The sequence below is a fragment of the Stegastes partitus genome, unplaced genomic scaffold (genome assembly GCF_000690725.1).
Source record: "Stegastes partitus isolate 25-593 unplaced genomic scaffold, Stegastes_partitus-1.0.2 Scaffold901, whole genome shotgun sequence".
NCBI classification, from domain to species: domain Eukaryota; kingdom Metazoa; phylum Chordata; class Actinopteri; family Pomacentridae; genus Stegastes; species Stegastes partitus.
The window spans coordinates 212,759-233,102 of record NW_007578632.1 but is presented as its reverse complement, the minus strand read 5'-3'; the positions used below and the strand labels follow the sequence as shown (position 1 = coordinate 233,102).

Below are 20,344 nucleotides of genomic sequence, written 5' to 3'. Positions count from 1 at the left end.
AAAGATACACTATGTTCTCTTCATCCTCTGCACTACTTCCCAACCTGGGTACACGAAGTACTGGCACATGATGTCATTTTCAACACCTTGTCCTCACACAGCCTCTCCTGCAGCAGCAGCACCACCACCAGCCTCCTCGAGGTGGCGCTGTTGCCACCACGACTCGTCGTCTGCTGGTTGTAGGCCACCAAAAAGTAGAGAACCGTGACGTTGCAGAAAGGGGGCAGTCCGTGGTCAGAAGTCTGCGCTCCCATTCATGCGGAGTGTCTAAACGCCAGCAGTCCGCGCCGACATCCTCGTCAAAACACCAAACTCTGCTCGCTCCGGCTGACAGAAAGCGTCGGTGAGTGATCCTACTTCTGTTTTATTTACTCCCATCGTGATCTTCTGGGTTTTTCTTCTGTGTCTGTCTGCTGTTGGGAAGTAGGTGTGCAAATGTAGCTGTAGGCGATTTGGAGAGAAGAAGAAGGAAAAAAAACCAGCCTCGACAACCATCTGAAATGTGGCTGCGCGCTGCTAGAAGTCAGGTTGTTGTGTTTCCTCGTCGGGCTGCAGAGCTGAGCTGTGGTTACATGATGTCCTCAAGCTTTCCTGAAGCTTCGCATTTAGACAGAAAGCTTGTGGCCTGTAGCAGCCAGCAACCGTAGCTTCAATATTTACAATTTAAAAAAAAGAGAAGTAAACCTGGACTGCGCTCAGCTGCGTTTAAATTAATATATGCTTTTTTTTTTTGGGGACAGTCTCACCTGTTCTGACTTGACTTTGCTGTGTTTTGATCTGGAGGCTTTAATTGCTGACCTGAATGTAGGCAAAAGTCCAAGTAAAGGTCATTCATTGGCAGCCACTTGGAAAGCTCCATTACAGCACATTTGTTGTTGGGTAATACCGCAGTATAGAATAATAACAGCACCGAACAGTTCAGTTTTATGTGTGATTGCTGCAATAAATACATTTAGAGAAGCCAGGTGTGTTGTGAAGTCACCTGCCCTGTGAAGGTCAGGAAAAACTGCCCCATGGTGTCCTAACTGGAGGAGCATGGTTGGATTTTTTTTACACGAGGCTGGGGTATTTTCTGATTATTTGCCCACCATGGGGGGTGCACACCGGTGACCCCGTTTCACACAGACCACGTGGGCAGGACACTTGATATAATACCAGACGCGTTAACCTATATGTTGGTCTGGGTGTGAATCAGAGGCTTGCATGGTGTAAATATGATGCCTCCAGTTGGATTATGTGTGTTTTTGCAGTCATGATCATAATATGGGAGGAGAGTGATTACTTGACGCTGCATGGAGGTTTTCTATCTGCTCTGAAACAAGGAAATAGACAAAAAAAGCGGATATAAGAGGGCTAAATGTAACAGTAGGTGTCCTGTAGCTTCACTCTAAGCCCGTCTGTGTGTGTCCGCGGCCGTGCAGCGGTGTGTGTTGCCGGTTTTGCCCGGTATCTAAGCGGCGCAGCGCTGCGACCTTTCCCCTAGTTTCTGCAGCACAGGGTGGATCATGTGATGCTGGAAAGTAGCTCTGGGGGAAGGGACTGGCTGCTCAAACACTGCTCTGTGGATGCTGCTGCTGCTGCTGCTTCCTTCCGAGGACTGCAAACGTAGACACGACGTGTCTGGCTTCCAGAGTGCTCTTTTTCAGTAAAATAAAAAACGCAGCCTGCAGAAAGAAGAAGGCTTTGTTGTTTTTTTGTTTAGTTGGGAAGCAGAGAAATGCACCAGCAGCTCTGTCTCTTGTCAAATGCAGGCTAGGCTAAGTTGATTATAGATGAAGATGTGTTTTCTGGACCTCTAAAAATGCTAAATGTGCTTTACAGTGTGTGGGCTTTTAATCCTTAACACATTCATTTGTTCTATTTGGATTTTCATATCATATCCCGAGAGGGATTTCCAAAATTATCCTGAAGAATTCCTCATCGATATCTAATAAAATACCCCTAAACATATGACTGTGACATATCAAACTCATCATGGAGCCATTCAAGTTACTCTTGCATAAGAAATGATTAAATCTATTCAGTACTCACCGATCAGCCACAACAATAAAACCACTGATGGAGGAATGAATGAAATTGATTATCTTATCTCTACAATGCAGTGTTTTCCTGCAAATCTAAGGTCCCACCATTCATGTGCATGTTACTTTGACACATACCATCCTCTCTGATCAATGCTGCTGACTCAGCACAGCCCCTCCCCCAGCAGGACCGGCGTGTCCCACCACTCTGCAAAAAGCAGCTCGAGGAGCACAGCAAAAAGTCAAAACTCCCCAGATCCCGTTTTAGTTGAGCATTTAGATCCACGTAGCATCTGAAGGAGGACCCCCAGACACCACAGGACCCCCCTGAGGGACCACGTTCAGCCCCCAGAGCATCAGAGCTTTTATTTACAATAGAAGCCAGGTGGCTTTAATGTTGTGGCTGTGTGGTTAAGACCTCTGCAACGCTAACTACTGATCCCCTGCTGCTCAGTAAAACAAATGCCTACAAGATCCTAATAGTAGGTACCCTACGAAGGCATGACCAACAAGAAAAACACTGTCTTAGATACCTAATAAGCAAAATATGGACAAGCTTCACTTGGCAAAACACAGGTTTTTGAGGTTACTGCACAGAGCTTCCTGTTATTGAGACGTTTTGTATGAAGACGTATTCCACCGCTGTAAATGTCAGAAAACAAGCCGTGTCTAAGCATCAGTTCTCTGACAGTAAAGGAGGAGATGCCACACCTGCCTAACCTGTTTCCAAGATGGGACACAAAGCAGTCGATTCCCAGCGCATCGCTTTTGGTGTCATCTTGCAGGAACCGGTTTCGTCGATGTAATTAGCACATATAGAAACTTGCACATCAAGCTGATTTCTTTATCTGTTCCAAATTACTTACTAAAAAAAGACGTGCAGTTTTTTTGTTATTAATGCACTGCTGATGGTTAATCATTCGATATTTCCTAATGCTGGAAAAACAGCTAGGTGTGGTCAGATTTGTGCTTTGCTTGTTCTTTGGCTTTGTGATGTTTTTATAAATATTGTGCTGTCTCATGTGATGGCTCAGTCAAGTGACTCTGCTCCAGTTCTGTGCGTGACTGGTCCTTGATTGAATCTGTAAAAATGTTGCCTGTAAACCTCCAAACTGTGAGTAAGTGCGCAGTTTCCCCATGCAACTCCGTCTTAACCCTGATGTTGTTCTGAAAATCCAATAAGAATCCGATCGCGCCGGGTAACCGATCCCGACAGAGAGCTCCTTAAACTCGTTACATCTCAGAAATTAGGTAACCAGCAGTGTTTTCGAGGAATAAGGTACTGCTGATTTCAAGGAACTGTGCCATCTTTCATTAGTATGAGGGAGTGTTTTTAAATTTAGTTATTTACAGCCTTATTCAGGTATCAGCTCCTATCAGTGGATGTTACTTTTTGCTGATCATTCCTGCATTCATGTTAACTTTAGGATCACTTTGCCAGACGGTGATGGCGTGAATATAAAGTGAGAAAAGATTAAAAGAACAAGAAATAAGAAGATGTTTGTTGTAATCTCCTATGTAGCTTTGACCTCTTAAAAACTTCCACTTCACTAATATTGCTAACCTGTGCTCTCCGTCCCTTCAGTGACCCTGCACAGTCGCAGCCACCATGGCAGAAGCTCACCAGGCGGTGGCCTTTCAGTTCACTGTCACCCCTGATGGCATCGACCTCCAGTTGTGCCACGAGGCTCTACGCCAGATCTACCTTTCCGGCCTTCACTCCTGGAAGAAAAGGTTCATTCGCTTTAAGGTGAGAGGTCTTTTCGTTTAGAAGAGCAAAGTCCGGAGGGTTCCTGTGAAGTAAAGAGGAACTTTTTTTGAGCTTTTTATCTTTTTTGTTGTTTGCTATTCAAGTTTCACAACAGCACGGGTGTTGGGTTGATTCTTATGTAAGTATTTATTTTTAAAGTTAATAAACATCATAAGAGTGACGGTGTGCTTTTATTTACTGATTGATGCCCTACTGTAAATCTGTTCACGGGGGGTCACATTAACTCGCTCGCACCAGAAGGTCACCTACTCTGACACAAACGGCCAACTGTGACAGTGACCTTCCTGTCTCTTCTTTCTGTCCTAGCCTTTGGCCTAGTTGTGTGTTTACGCACAGTCACACTGAGTCACTCAAACCCAACGACCTGCCAGCATTTTCACACATTCCTCTTTTGTTTATTGTCTGTAATTAACAATCACTCGCGTGTATCTTCGCGTCCCGAGACGGCGTGCGATGAAGTGTTTTATAAGCTATCCTCAGGGGGGGTTCTTTTCTCTCCGTGTCCTTGAATGACCTTTCTAATCCTCCGTTTGGTTTGTGTTTCCACAGAATGGGGTAATGACTGGTGTGTACCCGGGCAGCCCGGCCGGCTTCATGGTAGTGGTGGTGTCCTACATGTCATACAATAAATATAGAGAGCTGGATCCATCTCTTGGGCTGATTGCCAAGCTGGGACAACACATACCCATCAGGTAAGCTCACTGATGTCGTGGAGTGCTGTCACACGGTGTTTGTGTTGTTTTTTTCCCCCCTGTTTTGTCTAAGTTAAGATTAAAGCCTATAAAACAAGCTTTAATTGTTTATGAATTGACACAGAGGTAATAAGGAAGCACCTGAACTAGAACAGTGGGAACTAGCCAGGTTCTGTATTTGGTTAGCCACAATAACAGACATATAGTTAAAAATCTAGAATGCATAGCAGTCTTTCTACTACAGTGCCTTCTTCGGTGCCAGCTCAGTTTATTCTCCTACATAACATTTGTTCCAAGCGCCCACCACGCCCACGCATTTTAATGTTTGCTAACAGTGTTTATCGTGTTTAATGGTATTGTGCAAACACTCGCTGTCCTCATGAAGCAGTTATCTTATCAAAAACGCTGGGGATTTTCCCCTCAATAGTTGTGCCGCCAACAGCGCCCTTGCCTTGAGGTTACTGCCTCGACGAACGTCTGTATGTTCAGCGCAAACGCATTTAAGGTCGGAAAACCTGTTGGACTTAAAAGGCCACGCAGCCTCCATAAAATGCATCATCAGTAAGCCGAGCAATAAAGGTCCAAGACTTCACTGTTGACAGTTAATTACTCATAATGGGTGATTTAACGCTGCCAAGATAAATGACATTAAATGCGTTGTTAATCCATCATGGTGTCATCTGTTCGTCTTTGTTGACTTTGCGCTGGGTCGAGTCTTCCGTGTGACATTCTTTCATCTGGTGTTTGATCAAGCTTCAAAATGAAATGGCCCATGTTAATAGTTTAAACACCATATTCGTTCAGTCAGATTGCTTTTTTACTGCAAGCATATTTAGTTTTGTGTAAGTCGCATTCATTACAATCCACCGTACTTGTGTCCGCTGTACAGTTACATGAGTTTATTTGTTTATATTGTACCCTCCTCTCTTTTTTTTTTTTTTTCCACAGTCGATACATGTCCACAGACAGCCAGAAGATTGTTGGAGGAGTTCTGGTGGGCACAGGCCTGTGGGTCACCATTATCATGATCATGAGGAATGTCCTGAAGTCGCTGCTGTCGTGGCACGGCTGGATGCATGCACGCCACGGCTCCGTGTCGTGGTCGACTCGTGTGTGGATGGTGAGGATGGTCAATGTGCTCCTCTGTTCAGTTCACTGAAAAGCAGCTAAATAGTGGACTGTCGTAGTGGCATTCCTACTCAGATGAATAAAAGATGCAGTTCTGGCCACTGCATTCTTTAGTGCTCGTAAGGAGCTTGGTGGAGACAAATTTATGAGAGACAAAAGTTGGAACAAACATCTGTTTAACTTACGGCTTTGCTAACAGTGCCTTTAGGGTTCCTGTATGAGTAAATAGTCTTAGTCAAACATGGTCAACTTTTTACACCATACAGCTGAACTGCATTTGAATTATGATGCATTGTTGTACTCTTATGCATTTGTTTCACTTGTAAGTTGAATTTGATGTGCATAAGTGGAAGCCTGTTTTGCAGTGTTGTAGCTATATATTTTTAAGATTCAACAATTCCAGGTGAAAACTCAGAATTGAGGTGACTCTATTATGTCAGAAGGGTCTAGTCATTGATCCACTATAACTCTAATGTGAATGCTGCATTAACCCTGAACCCCAAAACCCACCGGTGGGTTCGACAGCCATGTTGTCTTTAAAAGAATTGCCACAATTCCACAAATGATCTAAACCAGAAACCGTAAAAAACAAAAAGCAATTGTTGGCTTTGAACTGTTTGAACTGTGACATGCAGTTTCATCAGAACACTTAACCAAGTCTAAGCTTAAAACTAATTAAAATCACATTATTCTACATGTCTCGTTTAAAAATTCACCAACATCAAAAAAAAAAGAAGATTTTTCGATCCTTTGGTGCAACCATGAAGCTGTTGGTGATTAGCCGCAGCCAACAAACATGAAAAAAATTCAGGAACCTTTTAGCTGAACTGTTTGCACCAGTTTGTGAGGGTAGAGGTCTGCTTATAGCCAGTGAAAAATTAGTAAAAAATTAGTGAGTAAAAATGTAACCGGTGTGAGTAATGGCAGAAACTACTCGGGGTTCAGAGGTGTAAATGTCCTACTTTGGTCTTTTTTGAGTTCCTCTCCTGCCCTCTGCCTCATACCTTGCAGATTACCAAATGAAACAAAAACATAACCTTAAATTCCCTTTGTCCTGATGTGTTTTGTTTGTCCAGTTGCTAGTGAAGGTGTTCTCTGGCAGGAAGCCAATGCTCTACAGTTTCCAGAACTCCCTGCCTCGACTACCTGTTCCCTCTGTCAAGGACACCTGCAGAAGGGTAATTTCCACGTGTCATTTCCTGTCGGATTCTTTGTGCTCGTTTATGATCGTTAATAATGATCTTAGGCTTTGGACTGGCACCAAAGTTTGTATTATGAGGAAAATTGGAGAAGACGGCGCGAGCTAAAAATTAAACCAGCTGAGATAAAGGCCATTTAAAACGATTAAACAGCATCTAAACGCTTATCTCTGGCTGTCACACAACCTAGTGAATGGCTCTGTTTGTCTTGTAAACATGTACTTCCCTGAAGCAAACACAAAACTATTTCTGCTCTCTTTCTGTTTAAAACTGTTGACCCTTTGTGGCTCTGCATTTCTCTGCGTTTCCAGTACCTGGAGTCGGTGCGCCCACTGATGGACGACGAGCAGTTTGAAAGGATGAAGGGCTTGGCTAAAGACTTTGAAAAGAATCTGGGACCAAGGCTGCAGTGGTACCTCAAACTCAAGTCCTGGTGGGCATCCAACTATGTGAGTTAGAAAGAATCCCTCTGGCCTCCTCCTCCTCCTCCTTTCTCTCTTCTTACGTCACAGTTTTGGACACTTTCCTGGATCTTGATTCAGCTTCAGCCTGAAAAGCAGCGTCTCTAATAATGCCTCTCTGTTCCGTTCTCTTTGTCCGGACCAGGTCAGCGACTGGTGGGAAGAGTATATCTACCTGAGAGGCCGTGGACCCATCATGGTCAACAGCAACTACTATGCCATGGTAAAACATCTCTACCTGAGTATCTGTCTGCAAACAATGTCTTTTGTTTAAAGATTAAGCGGTAAGCGTTGCTGTGCCGGCCTGTGTAGTGCCGTTTGTGACACCAGAGTAGTTTTCCAAATGGTCTTGTGAAGGTGACCCTTTTTACTACACAGCTGTGGAAAGTTGTGACTGACTTACAGAGGCGTGTTTCTTTTAATTATTAACTCCTTATTAATCTTTGAGTCTCTGTTCAGTAGAGCTGCAGACTGACCTTTGGTACCTCCACACATGCCATTTACTTCCAAGTGACACAACTTGAGCCTATACCTGCAACAAAACCCCACCAGGCTACATAAATTGAGTTTATTCTAACAACATTTAAAGCTTCTCCCTACAACTGAACTTCCTAAAATTTAACTCAACTTTCTTTCTGAATGTTGTGCCACATTTTTGTTGCTGTAAAAACTTAATTTAGCCTTTTCCTCAGAGTATTTTTTATAATGTAGCCCAACTCTAGTCCATAGATTATTATAGTTTAGGGTTGCAAATGTTTTTCTAAGTCAGATAAGGACACCCGCGTGGTGACAAAAGCCCCATGCGTCGAAATATCCTTTATGATGGTGTCCCAGGGGAGCTCATTACAGCTACAGTCTTGGGATTGTCAGCGTCTTGGCCTGCGGAGCTACAATTACAGTATTACAATGAGTCTTTACTTTGCGGACGGTTTGATTGCTTCAAATCAGTGACAGATTTATGATCACCAACCCAGTGAACTCAGCAGGACGACTAGCCACAGCTCACTGCCTGCCAAGCCTCCTCTCTTTTTGTGTGTTTCTGCCTGAATGAGTGAGAAAGTCTCGTCGGTGCCGCTTTGTGGCCTGTTGTCAGGCAGATTTTGAAAATGCGACATTGTTATGAAGGTTTTTATCTTGTACAAAAGTGGTTCCCTGCTCTTGCAAGTCATATCACGAAAACCCTTAAAGGAATTGGTATGGAGGTCAATGGAACAACACTCTGCATGCTTGAAATAACAGGTCACGATAGCTGCTGTTCGTATGCATAAAGTCCTTGACCGAAATAACTACAACGAATCAATGCACAGATCACACGGGGGGTGTTGTTCTGCCATAGTTTAAGGTTTGTGCCGTCTGCGTCACAGTTTGACGTATGACTCTGATGGCTTAAACCCCATTACCATGTCCTCAGACACTTCGGTTCAGACAGTGTGGCCCAATCGAGTCACACTTTCAGCTGTGAAGGGCACTCCTGATTAAGGGGGAGGGTATAAAAAAAAGAAGACACACAATTGGACGCCCTCACCGGAAACGTCACCATGGCAACGGTCAAACGCACCGCTCGCATCCGCAGACTGATGAGCTGCTTTGTTTTGTCCACTAATCAAATAATATCCAAAACCACGAGAACGACATGAGCTAAATCCGATAATTATTTATGCATGTAGGAATTTGTGGGTCGGCAACAAGTCAACCAGTGTCAGGGACAGATCAGTTATCTCCCTTTTCTGGGGATCTTTTAACTTAACTTGGTTGCTGTAGCCTGTCGAAGTAACACAAACTGCTGTAGACGTCACTGTTTCTGAGGTTTAACTTCTTAAACACGAGTCTACAGACAGATTTATATGGTGTAGATCATTATATTATTGTCTAATCTGTCACACCTTTTACCACCACATGGGTAAATGTATATAGTCGTGTAATTATAATAGAACATGTCACTTCTTTCTCAGTTCCTTTTGATGACTGATTATCTGACTAACAAAACAACCAGTTGTTAGTTGATGTGCTGCCACGGGGCCTTCAAGGACAAGTAACAGAAACAAATAGTCATATATGTACTGTCAGCCAATTCCTACCAAGTTTGGCTGTAACCATGTTTGGTTATTATTGATTATTGATGACTGTAGTTGGGTAAATACAAACAAAGTAGTAAATGTGTATGGTATGACTCACATTTCTAGAATAATATTACCTAATAAACCGGTCAGCTATGACAAGAGAGAGTACACACGATAAGGTGTTCAGATAAGAAACTTGGCCCAGGGTTGGGTTCCCGCTTATTGTGACTCACTGGCGGAAACTAAATTCATTCATGCTGATGTTAAATCATTTGCACTATAATCCATTTTTTCTAATGGCTTGCCATTCTCTACAAATGGTGACTTTTCTCTATATCGAGTTTGCGTTTTGTACCAACATGCAGCTCAGCACAGCAGTCTGACAACCAAAATCCACGAATACGACCAAAACACTTAGTTAATGTTTACACAGCATCACAATATGTATCCCTGTTGAGGTATATTTTTTTTTTTATTTATATTTTTGTCTTTTGCATGAGCTAATATTCATTTAAAATGTCAAGAATGGTCCTTCTTAGAACTGATTGTGATGACAGTGATAATTCTGTTGCCCCAGTCTGTTTTGTCCGGACAGTGAACCAGTTGGAAGACACTGATTATTAAATTTTTACTCTTGTTTCTCCTCCTTTTGTCCAGGATTTCCTGTACGTGTTCCCTACCTCCATCCAGGCTGCCAGGGCAGGTAATGCCATCCATGCTATCATGGTCTACAGGAGGAAACTGGACAGAGCTCAGATCAAACCAGTGAGTATGGAGCTCCTCTGTCTTCCAATCATTCTGTTCAGTCTACATACAATGTGCAAGCTTCAACAGGGCTCCAGATTGTGATCATTTTGCATGTAGCGCGAAGTCAGAGCCAGCCTTTTAAAAGTGCTCAATCTGTGTGGCAGTCTGACGTGTATCTATTGTAGTACGAACAGAGCCGAAATGTGTTCAAAGTCCCCATCGGTAAACAAAAAGGACTTGGCCTTTAACCCGTCTCGTTTCATAATCCAGTTGTAAACGCTGTTGATACTGATACCATGCCTTAGCAAAACCATGTGAGCCGTCACATCACTTTTGGTTTGGAAACGGGTCAGCAAATAGCTTCGTCTGGGAGGTTCAGACCAGTAGCCCTCGGTAGACCTTGCCCCCAGCTCGACACCCATCGTCCATGTAACCTGGTCGTAGCTCTTTTGGACTCGGGCAGCTACGTAGTGATTTGTTATGTCACAAAATAAACAGACATCACCTCCAAAAGAAAAATTGTGTCACGGTGTCAGTGTCGATGTAAAAATGTCACCTGGAGCCCTGTTTAATATGAATTATATGAGTGCATATTTGACCACATTAGGCTTATGTAAATGTTTAGCCTTCTCTGTTATACTTTACTAAATAATAGATTCTATCTCAGTGTGATTATCTTTTAAGTTTACAAAGAGAGCTGCGTATCTTTTACAACATTTTCTTACGTGCTTTGAAGTGAGTTTGTTATCCACAATCTAACTGATGATTATGTACGTGTTGATATGAACCTCAGCTCATTCACTTTGTGAACTAACTCTGACGCACTCTGCTTTTTGCTTGTGCTGATGGAAGTACAGCTCAGCTTTCTCAAGGCTTAGTCAATAAGCCTCAATGATTGCTGGTGATTTAACTGACACGCTGTGGTGTCATCTTTTCCCGCACCTCTGTCAGTCCTTTGTCTTTACCAACCTGCATGATGCTGAAGTGCAAATCCTTATGACATTTGCACACGACAATATGTTGTGCAAATGCGCACTGTTGCAAAAAAAAAACAAACGATTGTATGCATTTCTACCAACACCAATGCATGAGCTCGCTCTGTTACAGACTCACATTCAGTTGTTTCTGTTTTACTGTTTTGTCCTTTCGCTGTGTCGGACGCTGCGTTAGATTTACTTGCTGGCGAACAAGGTTCCTCTGTGTTCGGCTCAGTGGGAGCGAATGTTTAACACCTCACGTGTCCCTGGTGTGGAGACAGGTAAGACGAGGGCACATCTCCGCCGTGCCCTCTGATCCTTCTACCCCGTGACCCTAGTCATCGCTACGGCAACATCCCTCGGAAACCCTGACTCCTATTCTCATTGTCAACAGCACAGCCCTGAAACAGTCCTATTGGCTTTCACAGATAGCAGTATTCACATTAGTTTAAATGATTTATTGGTCGCAAAATATCCTAAAAGCATCTACATTTTAGTTCAAATCCACCTGTTGCATCAGGGCTTTGCTGGTGGCGTTGAGATAGCTGGCCACTGGTTTCTGGACCCTGCTCTCTCTTTCCCTGGCAGCCTTCTGAGGTCCCTCCTTCCTCCTTAAGACTGCTTATCAAACCAATCCTCATCACTCCCACTCCATCCATGCTCCTGTCCATGTAGGTGTGTGTGTCTGCTACTGCTGCTCTCTGGGGTTTTTTTAGTGAATTAGTTTGTCATCTCTGTGTTTGACTCTCCCCTTTTGCTTTTCAGCTCATGCTCCTACACACTATTCCCATGTGCTCAGCCCAATACGAGCGTATGTTCAACACGAGTCGTGTCCCAGGTGTAGACACAGGTAGAGTCTTTAGCAGTGCCGCCTCCTCCACACTACTCCTACTGTGCTTCTCCTTGGGGCGTTTTTGTCCGTTTGTTTGAATTAGAACGATTCTGACCTCCAGTATTTATTAATGCATGTGTGCTGGTCTTCAAGGACTAATTCGCATGTGACTGAAATCTAGTTTCTGAGAAGGCAAACCAGTGACTGTATTAAGGTAAGACCTGGAGATGCCAAACAGTGTTATTATGCTCACCTGAATACACAAGATAACAGTAAACATATATTCATTAAGGGATTTTTTTATGTGTGTGTACGATGGAGCTTGACTAAAATACTAGTATAGCTTTTATTCCTGCAATGGTGCTCTTGAGGATATAAAATGAACAAATGAGAGGATATGAAGCCATTTCACTGCAGAAATCTTATGATATACTCGTTTAAAGTGACTCAAACAAGAACTGTGCTGAAGCAGGATTAGACGCCGTTGTTGAGGAACTGTGTAGAGGACACCTAATGCATGAGCAGTCCTATAATAAGACAAGGATCAGTTTACTGTTGAGGACTGAATACTCGGAAAGAAGACCTTGAAATGTGATTTCATCTAAACGAGTGACAAAATGTGCAACTTAAACAGACTTTGCTGTTGGAGAGAACAAAAATATGATAATAAATTTATAACATACAGATGTTAGAATATGAATTTGAGGTTCATCTATCAGGTTATATTAGGATTTTATTTATAGGTGACAAGCTGGGAGCTGCTGAGTTTATTTATGCAAACATTGGGCCCGTATTCTTATTTCTGGAGGTTTCCGTGCTATAAGTAAGCAAAGTATCATCTGGATGTGAGGTTTTGTTGTTTGTCTTGTTCCTAGCGTAAGTATTTCCTCCTCTGCCTCGCCTGTAACAAGGTCAATGTTTGTTTGAACAGAATATCACCAAAACAATATTCTAACTTTGTTCTGAAGGTACCATGCTAACAAAGCGTTTGAAGTGATTTCTATTGGTTTCGCAAAATGCTGCTCAAACAAACATTGTCTTAGTTCATTGTATTCCCGACCATTTCCCTGTTCCCAAATTACTTTCCCTTTTCATCTCACTTCCTGCACTTCCCCATTTCAAGCTGCTTTAGTTTTTGAACTGGATTAGCTTCAACCAGTACAGTACATGTCTTCAATTGGAAAAAAGAAAAGTGCTTTTAATGTGTGGATATCACATCATTTCACTGGACAGGCAATGAACTAACACCTGTAGCGTACTCAGGAGTAAAATGATGTGACATCCGCGCTACATTCAAAACTTGCAATTTTAATTCATCAATTGCAGTTTGACGTTGCACCAAGATACATGTACAGACACATAGATAGACTCTCCTTGATGCCAACCCCAACATTTGTCCAAATACCTTGTTTGTTTTCCTATTTTTCCTCCCTGCTCACCTTGGTCCGTCTCCCCCAGACACCCTTCAGCACATGAACGAGAGCAAACACATAGCCGTGTACCACAAGGGCCGCTACTACAAGGTGTGGATGTTCTACGATGGCCGGCTGCTGTTGCCACGGGAGATAGAGCAGCAGATGGAGAGGATTTTGGCCGACACGTCGGAGCCCTCGCCGGGAGAGGAGAAGCTCGCCGCGCTTACTGCAGGGGAAAGGTCAGTGGCATCGCAGAATTAGAGGAGTATTGATGAGGCCAAACAGATTACAGTATGTGCTGTAACATGACAAGAAACGCTGTCTGTAGCTGGACGTTTATTGCATCATGTTCCAAAGGGTGAGTCAGTGATGTTTGGGTTCAGCTGAACAGTTCTGTGCTGTTAGTATGCTAAATGCATACAGTGCTAAAGGTTATCAGGGCAAAGTTAAAGTTGTGTCAATATTTGAGAGTTTTACAATATTTGATCAGGAATCAGTTTTTCTTTTGCTACAGTTCTGTTCTGTCAGGTCTTGTTGTTTATTGACTGAAAGTGAAATGAGCTAAAGATCTTGGCCCGGGCATGCAGGCTGGTTGACTGGGTGTGGTGAAGGGTGTGGCGTTGACCAAAAAAATGCAAGAAACTTTATGTGCACTGAAGATGAGCTGCTTGTATGAACTCACCGAGGTACATGTGAAACAACTTAATAATAACAGATAGTGAGCTCGTCTCCAGTTACTGTTTTCACTGCATTGAGTTCTATTTTTATCTTAAAGAGTCCGTGTTATGACTTTTTGGGTTTCCCGTGTGGTTTATTGTGAACGTAACGGTCCAAACCAAAGGGATTTACTCTCTCTGATAGAAAACACTGCTCCCTACCTGCCTGATGCACCCGGTGTGAAGTCCAGATTTTTCATTGTTGCTTATCTATAGTATCGTATAACACATTTGTATGACACATTCCTCGGGACAAGCCCTCAAATAAACAATGAGGAACTTCCTTGCCAATATTTCCTCATCAGAGGAACATAGAAATGTACAGTATGAGGAAAATAAAGTCTTCCTGAGCATAAATGCATGTTTGTTGATGTCAAAAGTACGAGTCTGAACCTGTAAATGTGCGTAACATGGGCTCTTTAAATCTGTTTTACTATCATGAACATGTGTCTACAGTGCAGTTAGCTGATTTTTGTGTGTGTTCTTTCCCTCTGTAGGACCCCTTGGGCAAAGGCCCGTGAGACGTACTTCTGCCGTGGCAAGAACAAGCTCTCTCTGGATGCCATCGAGAAGGCAGCCTTCGTCGTAACCCTCGATGACACCGAGCAGCGCTACGACGAAGCCAACCAAGTCAAGTCTCTGGACAGTTACGCCAAGTCCCTCCTCCATGGGAAATGCTACGACAGGTGGGACACATAAGCTTACATTTCACTGCTGATGTTCAATGAGTGCGTGGCATAAACTCACTGAAGGTGTTCATTCTTTCTTTCAGGTGGTTTGATAAGTCCTTCAATCTGATCGTGTTCAAAAATGGCACCATGGGACTGAATGCGGAGCATTCCTGGGCAGATGCCCCAATTGTTGGCCATCTGTGGGAGGTATGTGAGTGTGGCGAATATATTTCACATCTGTGTGTTATACCAGCGCCAAACTAAATCATGAGGAATATGAGCTATGGGATATGTCCACAGTTTCCCATTCGTTGCCCGTGTGAGCAGCCATGCAGTGCATTCTGGTCGTGTCGCGTTGCATTTTGAGAGATGAGATGTCTCGTTGCCTGACCCTCATTTGCATAAAGTTGAGATCTGGGCTACTTTATGCAAATCAGGAGCGTCCAGCTGCCACTGAACACCTCAGGAACCTCCCAGAAATGGATCTAAAGTGAAAACAGATTCAGCAACTGCACAGTTAACTTTTCTTCTCACATGTCTTCAAAAACACATTGTAGTGAACTGTAATGTAAGAGAAAGATTTCAAACAAGCCACCACGGTGATCCGGTTTGAAACCCAGGAGCTGACAGCCCACTAGGGAGGCATGAGTCCGACCAGGTGCAGCCCATGTTTGTGCAGTTGTAGCTTCATGTTAAGGAACACCTGCCAATCATTTATTGTGACGTTGTGTAGTTGTACGCTTAGTGTCAAACAGAGGGAAGCCCTGTGGACACGTAACATTACAAATAATTAGTCTGACAGCATACCTCTTGTTGGTTGCATGAACAAAACATGTAGAATAAATTCAGCCAGTTTAAGAATCAAACACAGCGCGAAGTGAAATTTAAGACACATACAATAGAAACATGAAGTCACTGAAGGTGAAACTGGACTCTGTTGCAGCACGTTCTCTCCATGGACCCTCTGAAGCTGGGATATAATGACGACGGTCACTGCCGTGGAGCCCCTCATCCCAACCTGCCTGGTCCTCAGAGGCTGCAGTGGGAGATCCCTGCTGAGGTAAGACGGCCGGGAAGGCTCACACACAGTTTGATATTCTCAGACCTTGGCCTCCCTCTGCTGGCAGCAGGAACCATGTGCACCGGTGTATGTGTTTATTTATTTAAACCTGCTGGAAACTGTGTATTTTAAAAAGTGTCGTCTGAAATACCTGGTTTTCGCCTAATGATTGATCTAGAATTGATTAGTCTGACTTTTTCTCAATAAAACGCATGCCAGGCTAGATTTGCTGAGTAAAACACACAACTTTATCTCTCCCTGCAGTGCCAGGAGGTCATCGAGGCCTCTCTGACAGTGGCCAGGACTTTGGCAGATGACGTGGACAGTCACATTTTCCCCTTCAGCGACTTTGGAAAGGGGCTGATTAAGAAGTGCCGCACCAGTCCTGATGCCTTCATCCAGATCGCCCTGCAGCTGGCCCATTACAGAGTAAATACCGTCACCCGAGTAGTTTGTCATGTGAAGGTTTATGTTGCAAAAATGCTATTAAATGATATGTTGTTTTCATATTTAAAACATGAGAGGTTGCAGCACAAACTGATGCTTTTCATTCCCCTTAAGTTCCAGCAGAGGGCAGTCACAACCAGCCAGCCAACATGTTAGTGAAGACAAACACTGGCAATGAATTCACAAATCTGAACATGCTCTATCTGGAGTTTTCTTATTAATTTAGCGGTTTATTTGATTATGCAAAATGCAGAACAGTAGCATTTGCACTTGTTGTTAACTGACATTTAGCTTCAGACAAATCATTTATGTTGGACCTTTGGTAATGAAGGTCTAAGTTTGGGTTCAATGTGGTATTTCTGTTATTTATTCACATAATTTTAAGTGTAAAAGCACCAAAAAAGTCCAAGAAAAATCTGCTGTTCTCTCTGACTGCTCATTACACATTTCTAAAAGAACCTCCTGAGGTCTCTCTTTTTAGTACTGACCTGTACTCCCTCTCAACAGGACAAAGGAAAGTTCTGCCTGACCTACGAAGCCTCCATGACCCGCTTGTTCCGTGAGGGTCGAACAGAAACCGTGCGCTCCTGCACCATCGAGACTTGTGCCTTCGTTCGCGCCATGATCAGAGATGAAACCGTGAGTCTTGAATCCCAGCAACGTGTCGCGCCTCTTAAACGAGTATCACTCCAGATCTAGCTCCTCAACCGTTGGTCACGTTCGTCTTGTTTATTTCTTTCCAATGAACGCAGAGAGAGGAGCGTCTCAAGCTGCTCAAACAGGCGGCAGAGAAACACCAAAACATGTATCGCTTGGCAATGACCGGAGACGGCATCGACCGCCACCTCTTCTGCCTCTACGTGGTGTCCAAATATCTGGGAGAGGACTCAGCCTTCCTGAAGGAGGTATTGTGGCAACTTGCTGCGGAACCGGCGCTCTTAAAGCTGTCAAAATGACTCTCGTAAATCCCGTTCACTCATGTGATACGCAATATGAAGCAGCACGGTGTTTTGTTCTTTATTTACAATAAGTGACATCTGCTTACTTGCTGATACAAAGATGAAAACAACAAAATGCATCGAGTTATAAACAAGCATAACTGGGACATAGGATGTGTTTGCATTGACCGTGTGTAACCTTTAATGTTTAGGTCCTGTCTGAGCCGTGGAGGCTGTCCACCAGCCAGACTCCTCTGCAGCAGGTCGAGCTGTTCGACCTGGTCAGACACCCAGAATACGTGTCCTCCGGAGGTGGATTCGGTCCAGTAAGTCATCCATCAGCTTTGATATTAACTTTGCGGTGCAGCCGTCCTGCAACCAGTGAAAGTAAAATCATTAAATGTTTTCTGCGTCAGTCGAATATTTGTTTCATCTTCTTCTTCGTCTTTAAACCATCTGTATGTACATATCAGAAAACTCACACTTTAGAAAATACTTTTTGAAGCATGGGAGCTCGATGGTTAGCTAGAAGGTCGCCGGTTCGTGTCCCGGTGAGGACACCCGGGATCTTTCTGCGTGGAGTCTCCATGTTCTCCTCGTGTAGCATGGGTTCTCTCCGGGTTCTCCGGCTTCCTCCCACACAGTCCAAAAACATGTTGAGGTTAATTGGTGATAAATTGTCCGTAGGTGTGAATGTGAGTGTGCTTGGTTGTCTGTCTCTAAGTGTAGCCCTGTGATAGACTGGTTACCTGTCCAGGTGAACCTGCCTTCACCCTGAGTCAGCTGGGATAGACTCCAGCCCCCCTAGTGAGGATTAAGTTGTGTATAGATGATGGATGGATGGGTAAAGTTGAGGCTGCTGGTGAGCTTGAACTTTTGTCTCTTTCTCTGTCTACAGGTGGCTGATGATGGTTATGGTGTCTCCTACATCATCGTTGGGGAGAACCTCATCAACTTCCACATCTCCAGCAAACACTCAAGTCCAGAAACTGTAAGTTTTTCCTTTTTTACAGCTAATTCTAATTCCTCTTTTTCCATTAAGAATCTGTCTGCAAATCCTTCTTTTTGCTTTCTATCAGGACTCCCATCGTTTTGGCGGCAACATCAGACAGTCCATGTTGGACATTCTGGATCTCTTCCAGCTCGACAAGAAAGACAAGTGATGGTCCTGCTTATTGGTGGATAAACATAAGAAACTGTTTTAGTAAAGCATATATTCTTCCTGAAGCTTGTACAGAATCAACCGTTGGATTTTGGGGTTTTATTTTTAAGTTAATTGATGTTACAGAAATAAGAATGATTGAAAGGTGTTTGGAAACATTGCTGTCGATACGTTTGTCAGGCGCTTACGTGTACTGTATGTTTAGGCAAGGCGAGAGTCCGGTGGTGTTGGTTACAGGTAGTGCACAGATCAAAGTTTTTATTCACAGGACTGTATGCATCGGTGCCTTAGTGACCCACTAATGTAAAAAAAACAAAAACAACACAAAAAAAAAAAGGGCAGAAAGGGAGGAAAGGGTTTGGGATCAAGTGTGTGTCAGCACAGTGGAAGACATTTCAGCTGAAGGTTTGTTCAGTAGCATCATCTGATATTTGAATCATGTTTTAAGTTGTGAGATGGTGCAATATTTTTACTTTGTTAGGTTCTGTCCTCATCCTTTATCGCCTCCGACCGCAGCTCCAGAGTCACATGTAACTGAGCAAAGCAGCAAACTTGATGTTAAATATTATCGACGAATTGCATGTTGCAGAGTGTCCGTTGATTTCACATGGATTCTGTCGGCTGCCGAGCTGCATCCCGTAAAACTTACACTTGAAGACAGTTTGTGTGTAACAACCAAGAATGATAAATATCCAGCTTCGATTTGAAAGGCGACCCTGCGTCGGGGAGTCGTTTGCTACTGTCCAATCAAAGGATCTCCATTGCCTTTCTGATTCAAGTGCACAGCCGGCGTCGTGTTTGTTCAATTTTTAGCTGCTATGATTTTACGATGTAGCGACGAAGGCAGATGACAGATGTGTGTGTGCCTGTGTGTGTGTGTGTGTGTGTGTCGTTTTCATACTCAGGTTTTCGCTAACTTGGCCTGGTATCGTAGGGTGCTGGCTGCAGCATTGAAAAAATTAGCGCTTATGCTGGCATGTACATGTGCAACAGTAGACGAAGTTGAAATGCAGTAACAATGCCATGTGACCCCAATGAGCTGGTGGGTTGTTAGCATGACGTTTGCCGTGGACGTGACGACTGGCTGGACGGGGTGTGTGTCTGGGGTAGTAGTGTGTTTTCTGTTTGTTGAATTAAAAAAATAATAATACAAAAAAAATAAATATAGCTACGTAAGCGCTGTTGTGCACTCCATGACTGGCCCTATAGTTCAAACTAACGTGTTCATAACTACCTTGGTAGCCTTTGTGTCACATCGAGATGAATTGTAAACATTTGTGAGCAGCCTGTCGGGTTGCCGGTCACAGCGAAGTGGTGTTGCAGCTGTCGTTGCCTAGTCAAGATGAGGTGCCGTATCGTGGGTTGTTGGTCTCACCAGTACAGTACGAAAAAAAAATAAAGAAATCATTGTTTCTCTTGTAGGTAAGAAGGGCGGTTATCGAGTGGTGGTCATGCGTAGGAATGCTTTTTTTTTTTAATGTATATGTTGTCATCATATTTATTTTTTCTCTGGATTTTAACCGATTTATTCACACACAGCGTTGCATATTTACCGGCTGAATGTGGTTGAATAATACGCACTACGTTAAAGCTTTGCTAATTTAAAACGGACAAAAGATGCTTCCTTCTTCTCTCTTCTTCTTTCTTTTTTTTTTTTTGTTTCCTTTGGACTTGACAGTTTTGTTTTCACAGACTTCTCTGCCAGTACGTTGTAGTTGTATGACTTTTTATCTCGGTAGACCTCATGTTTACACTGCTGCATGTTGTTTTATTTGTTTTTGAAGATGAAGCTGTATATGTTTGCCTTTAATTTAAAGATGTGTAAAAAAAACAAACAAAAAAAAGACAAGCAGCTGATATACCAAACCAAGTTTTAACAATAAAGTGAATGTCATACAGCTGCGTCACCTCCGTGTTCGTCACCTCTTATTTACCGTGTGTTCTTTTTATCGCTTGGAATATTTAGAAACGTGTTTTATTCACCACCAGCTATAGTGTTGACTGTTTACATTAAAATGTACAGATTGAACTTTTAGATAAATTTGAA

At 43.2% G+C, this 20,344-nt stretch overlaps 1 protein-coding gene across 3 annotated transcripts in view; it reads left to right on the top strand.

Annotated features, from left to right (window-relative positions):
- cpt1ab (carnitine palmitoyltransferase 1Ab (liver)) overlaps nt 1-20,204 on the top strand; it is a 25,841-nt gene extending 5,637 nt beyond the window's left edge. The window contains exons 2-20 of one of the 3 annotated variants that reach the window (XM_008293676.1): nt 102-343; nt 3,607-3,771; nt 4,342-4,484; nt 5,433-5,604; nt 6,689-6,790; nt 7,123-7,260; nt 7,418-7,495; nt 9,990-10,097; nt 11,250-11,337; nt 13,347-13,542; nt 14,517-14,705; nt 14,792-14,897; nt 15,634-15,750; nt 16,015-16,179; nt 16,705-16,836; nt 16,950-17,102; nt 17,348-17,461; nt 18,034-18,126; nt 18,215-20,204. In XM_008293676.1, coding sequence (XP_008291898.1) covers nt 3,631-3,771; nt 4,342-4,484; nt 5,433-5,604; nt 6,689-6,790; nt 7,123-7,260; nt 7,418-7,495; nt 9,990-10,097; nt 11,250-11,337; nt 13,347-13,542; nt 14,517-14,705; nt 14,792-14,897; nt 15,634-15,750; nt 16,015-16,179; nt 16,705-16,836; nt 16,950-17,102; nt 17,348-17,461; nt 18,034-18,126; nt 18,215-18,298 — 2,319 coding nt within the window. In that variant the 5' untranslated portion in view covers nt 102-343; nt 3,607-3,630 and the 3' untranslated portion in view covers nt 18,299-20,204. Of the gene's footprint in view, nt 1-28; nt 344-3,606; nt 3,772-4,341; nt 4,485-5,432; nt 5,605-6,688; nt 6,791-7,122; nt 7,261-7,417; nt 7,496-9,989; nt 10,098-11,249; nt 11,338-11,821; nt 11,907-13,346; nt 13,543-14,516; nt 14,706-14,791; nt 14,898-15,633; nt 15,751-16,014; nt 16,180-16,704; nt 16,837-16,949; nt 17,103-17,347; nt 17,462-18,033; nt 18,127-18,214 lie in introns of those variants that run through there. The other 2 variants (XM_008293677.1, XM_008293675.1) reach the window with 2 other exon arrangements.
- The last annotated feature ends 140 nt before the right edge of the window (nt 20,205-20,344 follow it).